Below are 6587 nucleotides of genomic sequence, written 5' to 3' on the forward strand. Positions count from 1 at the left end.
TTACGATGACCAGTAGAAAATTAATTTTTTATTTCAATTATTACTATCTACATTGAAATTTTTAATTATCATAACAATTAAAATCCTAAGTAGAGATAATTACTTAAAAAATTCAAAAATCGCTCACAACTTTAATAATTTTTATTTTAAAATTGTAATTTTTATTTTATTTGAAACTAAAACGGTATTTTCACACTTGACAAAAAGTACAATTGTATCAACTAAGATTTCATTTTAAATTTTATAGTAATTATCATTAGATATTAAAAAATGTTATCTAAAGTAAAAAATTACAATATACATTCAAAATTACTATCACTCGTAAAAAATTCAAGTTAACTGTAAAAATTATATTGAAGCTTCATTAAATTTTCGTTTGGAAAAAATCAATATTTACTTATTCATATAAAAATAGTTTAATCATACAAAAAGTAGGAATCGTTATTAGAATTATTAAAAGTTAGTACATTAGTCGTAACTTTTGTTTCGTAGTTGATAAATATTACATCTCTCACGTAATTCTACCTAGGTAGTGTACATTTTAGAATGTCGGTAAGACAAATTGCTACTCCAGAAGATAAAATTACAATTTTAGATTGTAATTTTTAGTTCAGGGTATATGATGCCATTGATGTCGATCCTACCCATATACTTGCTATAAATTCAGAAATTCTAATCGTCATTGTGGCTGAGCTGTCAACGTACTTGGTCAGGGTGTGAAAAAACAGTGAGAACCGGGTTCGATCCCAACGTCAGGCAAATAATTTTATTTTCAAGCTTTGATTATATTATTATTATTATTATTATTTATTATTCATTGGCCATAGAGTCTAAGCTCCTTGCGGCCATCCGAGTACAAAATACAAAATTATAATACAGTATTCAGTATAAAATACAATACAATCAAATAGCAAAAATATTAAACATTAACATTAACATAAACATAAATTTCATCACACATCCATCAATATAGCTCACGAAACCGAAGAATTTAGCAAGTAAGTATAACATGATTATAAATTATTCCGCGTTTGTATACGTATGTGTGTGTGTGTGTGTGTGTGTGTGTGTGTGTGTGTGTGTGTGTGTGTGTGTGTGTGTGTGTGTGTGTGTCCTGTTCGTCAGTAGGTAGTAGTACCTGAATACGCGTCTTCTGGCGCGCATGATTATTATTTTAGGAGTGGGGACGAAATTACTATCTGGATTCCCTCGCAGATCTAAATCACGGTGGAAACACCGTGGAAGTGTAAACACAGTGGATCCACCGTGGTTACACGGTGGGTTTGTTCCATTTCACCACCGGGTATACACAGTGTATCCACTGTGATTACGCGGTGTATCCACCGTGATTCCACGGTGGCTTGACCACTGTGTATACATGGTGTTTCCACTGTGATTACGCGGTGTATCCACCGTGATTCCACGGTGGCTTCGTGCTATTTCACCACCGTGGTTCCACGGTGTATCCACTGCGTAATCAAAGTGAAAACACCGTGTATACACGGTGGTAAAGCCACCGTGGAATCACGGTGGATACACCGCGTAATCGCAGTGGTAAAATGGAACAAACCCACCGTGTTTCCACCGTGATTCAAATTTGCGAGGGTTGTAAAATTACAAGCTGGATTGTAAAAATTACTCGCCAGAATACATCTTTCACAAAGTGCGTGTAAAATATTAACTTAAAAACTACATTAAATATTTAGTTTGCTGGATCGGGATGGTGAAAGAAATAAAAATTCACTTTTTCAATGTATTGCCCATATTTAATAAAAATAAATCACAGATAACAGCGTAGAGTACAAGAGTCGATCACGAGTTTATATTCGAGCACTTATTGAACATTATTCGATTGCATTTGAGTTTAATTGAGTTGTATATAAATTGCATGGCACCGTACACATGAAATATTATAAGTATATACATAGAGCGCAGTTGAATTAAAGATTGAGTTTTTGAGTTTAATTGATTATGAGTTTTCTATAATTTACACGGCACCATACACGTGAATTAATTTATAGTATAGAGCGCAGTAATGAATAAATTATAAACAATTAATAATTCACAACGATCGCAAATATTTCGAGTATGAGTTTTCGTCACAATTAATTTGGTACGCGACATTGAGAACGAGTAAGAGCCGAGTATAAAAAAGAGATGCGTAGCGAGCCGAGTCAGAACGTATAATAATTACTTTGCAGTCACAAATAAAATTTGATATTGATTTTTGAGATTAAGATTACTGGATGACTGAATGATGACATCAGTCACACTGGTTGGCATCGAGTACGAGTAAATAATTGAGCAATGAGTAATAAAGTAAATTGTAAATTGAAATAAATTATTTGTGGCTGCAAAGTCACGTGATGGCGAGTATGTGAATAGATATAGCCCGCACGTTAGTTTAACACGCGGTCTCCACAGCAATGAGCACAGAGTTTATATATGACAAACCGGATATAATTGAAGAATATAGATGATAACAAATACATGGTGTATCAGCGAGTTACAATTAGAATGATGTACTTGATAGTGTAGAGTAATTAACACGATGTAATTGAATTACAATAAAACTGGTAGCACGTGGTGTTCTATCACAAGTGTTGTAGAGTAATGCCAGTTGCCGCGTAGCTGGCTATCGAGTTGAAATTCCGAGTATCAGAGGGCGCGTCGATAGCAGCACCTCTGGTATAGTAGAGCGTCGAGTTATCAAATGTTCTGGCGCGAACATTTGAAATTTACGCAACATTCCGCCCGCCATCAGGAACAGAGTTGCTGATTATGATCTTGAGTACCTGATGATTGATGAGTAGATTGCCATTGAGTTAGGCATCTGGTTCTGGAGCAAGTGGTAAGAGTGCGAGCTTGGCAATTGGACGAGTGAGAGTACCAGTGGCCGTTTGAATGGTTACCACTCGAGTGAGGTTGTCCTTCCCTGGATGGAGCGCAGTCACTTTCGCGAGTGGCCATCGAGTTGGTGGAGTTCGTTCATCAGTGAGAAGGACTAGTGAGCCGAGTTTGATGTCATTGCGAGCATGATGCCACTTGGTTCGAGCCAGATGACGTTGAATATAGCTGGTGGACCAGTGATTCCAAAAATGCTGGACACGTTGCTGAATGAACTGCTAGCGGGAGAGTCTTGATACTTCTGTATCCATGAGTGAAGGTTCAGGGATTGCAACGATTGGTCTCCCAATGAGAAAATGACCTGGAGTGAGCGATGAAGGATCCTGAGGATCGTCGGATAGAGCCTCCAATGGTCTCGAGTTCAAAATCCCCTCCACTTGCGTTAGAAGAGTCGTAAGTTCTTCAAACGTGAAGGCTGATTCTCCGAGTGTGCGAGTTAGGTGATGTTTCACTGATTTCACTGCGGCTTCCCATTTACCACCCATATGGGGAGCAGCAGGAGGATTGAAATGCCATGTGATTTGATGCACAGTGGCCCAATCGAGTAGAGCATGAGATTCTTGAGTGCCTTGAGTGAAGAGCCGCTTGAGTTCCGAGTACGCGCCTTGGAATGTCGTTCCACAGTCGCTGTAGAGTGCTGTACATATCCCTCGACGGTGAATAAACCGTCGGAGAGCTGCTATAAAACCTGATGATGAGTAGTCGCTGACAAGGTCGACGTGAACTGCTGATGTGGTCAGACAGACAAACACACAGATCCAGCCCTTGTATATCCTGGATCCTCGACCTTTCCATGATTTTATTGATACTGGACCAGCGTAATCGACTCCAGTGTGAGAAAATGGTGGCGCTGGAGTGACACGTTGAGTTGGGAGTTGTCCCATTAATTGCTGAGCGCGAACACATCGATGACGAGCACAGACGAGACATTTGAGTATGTGTGAACGTACTGGTTGACGTCCACCAATGATCCAGTATCGGAGTCGAGTATGAGCGAGTGTGAGTTGAGTACCACCATGCATGGTACGCTGATGGGCATCAGAGATGACGAGTCGAGTTAGAGCAGCATCACGAGGTAGAATTGCAGGATGCTTCTGTTGATCTGAGTTCGGAGCATTTTCCAATCTCCCCCCTACTCGGATGATGCCATCGGTGTCTTGATAAGCCACCAACCGAGCAAATGGGTGATCCTTTGGCCATGATGCCTGTTTCGCGAGTAATTGGAGTTCAGAATAGAAATGAATACGTTGAGTTTCCTTGATGCAGAACTGGAGTGCAAGGTTGATTTCAGTTGATGTGAGTGGACGAGCGAGAGTCGAGTGTGGTATGCGTTTGATTATATCGCGTACCCTCCCACAAATTGCTGTAACTCTGAGCATTCGCAATAGTGGGATTGGACGTTCCATTAGCGTCCAAGACGAGTTGAGTGGTTGAGCCGAAACATAGAGTGATTTGACTGGACGTTCTTCCAGGTGAGTATCTGCATCTTTATGAATAGGACTGGTTGGCCAGGACGGCGAGTCTTCGAGCAACCATGATGGGCCAGACCACCATAGTTGATGAGTTTTAAGCTGACTGGTTGTCAAGCCTCGAGTTGCACAATCTGCTGGATTGTCAGTGCCAGGGACAAACTTCCAGTGGCCATCTGGAATTAGTTCTTGAATGAATGACACCCTATTCCTGACAAAGTCTTTCCAGCGAGACGGGTGCGAGTGTATCCACGTGAGCGTGATTGATGAATCGGTCCAAAGATATGTTGGCACATGCGAGTAGTTGAGTGTAGTCTGGCAGTGTTTGACGAGTTTTGCCAACATGTGAGCCGCAGTGAGTTCCAAGCGTGGAATCGTTAGGGGTTTCAACGGTGCCACCTTGGTTTTAGAGCAAAGCAGCGTAACCTTTGCCCTCTGAGTTCGAGTTGTCGGTAGGACCTTGATAAATACTGCCGCAGCCATCGCCAATTGCGAGGCACCGGAGAATCCATGGATTTCTAGAGCCGAGTTCGTGGACGAGTGGATCCATCTGGGAATCTTGATGATATGAATCATATCGAGTTGAGTTTTGAATGAAGTCCATTTCTGTCGTAATTCTGCAGACAATTGAGTGTCCCAGCCGAGTTTTACAAGCCAAAGTTCCTGCATGAACATTTTGGCTTGAATTATGAGTGGTGATAGGAATCCCAGTGGATCAAAGATCTGAGCAATCTCTGATAGAATTGCACGTTTTGTGCACGGTTGAGTTGAGCATGGTGGCGAGTGTTTGAAAGAGAATTGATCCTTGTTTGAAGACCAGTACATCCCAAGAATTTTGGTGCTGACTTCTGGATCCTCAATTTTATATTGTGTAATCGCTTCCGCACGATTGAGCTGAAGTAGTTTGCGATGATTGCTTGCCCATTTGGCGAGTGGGAATCCGCCCGCCTTGCACAGACCCTCGATATCATTTGCAACTGCTTGCAATGACTCGAGATCATCTGCGCCTCCGGAAATGTCGTCGACATACCGACCTTTAGTGAGTGGATCGATTGCGAGTGGGAATCTATGTCCTTCATCTTCGACCAATTGAAGCAGGGCTCGAACAGCAAGAAATGGAGCTGATTTCGTCCCATAAGTAACTGTGGTAAGTTTGAAGGGGATGATGTTTCCTTCCTTATCAAACCAGAGTATTTGTTGCAGACCTTGGTCCTTTTCGTGAACCAAAATCTGTCGATACATTTTGGTAACATCTGTGATAAAGATGAACCGGTGTTGTCGCGAGCTGATGAGTACGTCGAAGATGTTAACGAGTAATTTTGGCCCGGTATGCATGATGTCGTTGAGTGAGAGTTCTGAACTGGTTGGTTTTGAGCCGTTGAAGACCACACGGATCTTGAAGTTGTTGTTGTCCTCCTTCAGTACCCCATGGTGAGGTAGGAAGTATTGAATTGATGATGTAGATGATGCCGCAGGCACCATGTGCTTGAGTTCGAGATACTCTGCCATGAAGTTCATGTAGGGTGTTTTGAGCCGAGCATCATGATCAAGACGTCGCATGAGGTGTTGTAAGCAGCGACGAGCTGCTGTGTATGAGTTCCCCAGCTGGTGCGGGTCTGATATCAATGGCAGTCTGACGATGTATCTGCCAGAACTGTCTCGAGTGTGAGTGTCCCGGAAATGAGCTTCACAAGCCTCTTCTTCGGGAGTTAATGAGTGTAGTTGAGTTGGACTGACCTCTTCTTGGAGCCAGAATCGAGTTAGTAAGTCTTGAAGATCTTGATCATGATGATTGGAGACAGCATGATGAATTCTCAGTGGTTTGTTGAGCCGAGCTTGGACTGGACCAATGATAATCCAGCCAAAGATGGTGTTTTGAGCGAGTAATCCAGGAGATTTGCACTTGATGATCTCGCCAGTGATGACCTGGCCATAGTAATCAGCTCCAAGGATGACATCCGTTGGACCTGGGGTTCCAAACTCTGGATCTGCGAGCGTGAGATGCGAGTACTGTGCCAAGTCGGTGTTTTGGACTTGGTCAGATGGTAATTGAGCAGTTAAACCACTGAGGATGTGAGCCTTTATTGTGAGTGATTGATCCGAGTGGTATGAACGCAGAGTGAGAGTTGCACACCCTCTGGTATGGCCAGCCTTGGCTGCACCGATCCCTAGGATAGTAAGGTGTGATCGAGCACGAGAAATATTCAGCAT

The 6587-nt window shown here is 42.2% G+C and overlaps 1 protein-coding gene across 1 annotated transcript; it reads right to left on the reverse strand.

Annotated features, from left to right (window-relative positions):
- Window positions 1-3125: 3125 nt before the first annotated feature.
- LOC130669982 (uncharacterized) lies at window positions 3126-6587 on the reverse strand. Its single transcript, XM_057473150.1, has one exon. The coding sequence runs from the start codon at window positions 6585-6587 to the stop codon at window positions 3126-3128; it is 3462 nt and encodes a 1153-aa protein (XP_057329133.1).

The sequence above is a fragment of the Microplitis mediator genome, chromosome 6 (genome assembly GCF_029852145.1).
Source record: "Microplitis mediator isolate UGA2020A chromosome 6, iyMicMedi2.1, whole genome shotgun sequence".
Taxonomy (NCBI): domain Eukaryota; kingdom Metazoa; phylum Arthropoda; class Insecta; order Hymenoptera; family Braconidae; genus Microplitis; species Microplitis mediator.

Coding starts and splice junctions, on each gene's coding strand:
- LOC130669982 (XM_057473150.1), bottom strand. CDS start 6,587: ATGCTGAATATTTCTCGTGCTCGATCACACCTTACTATCCTAGGGATC.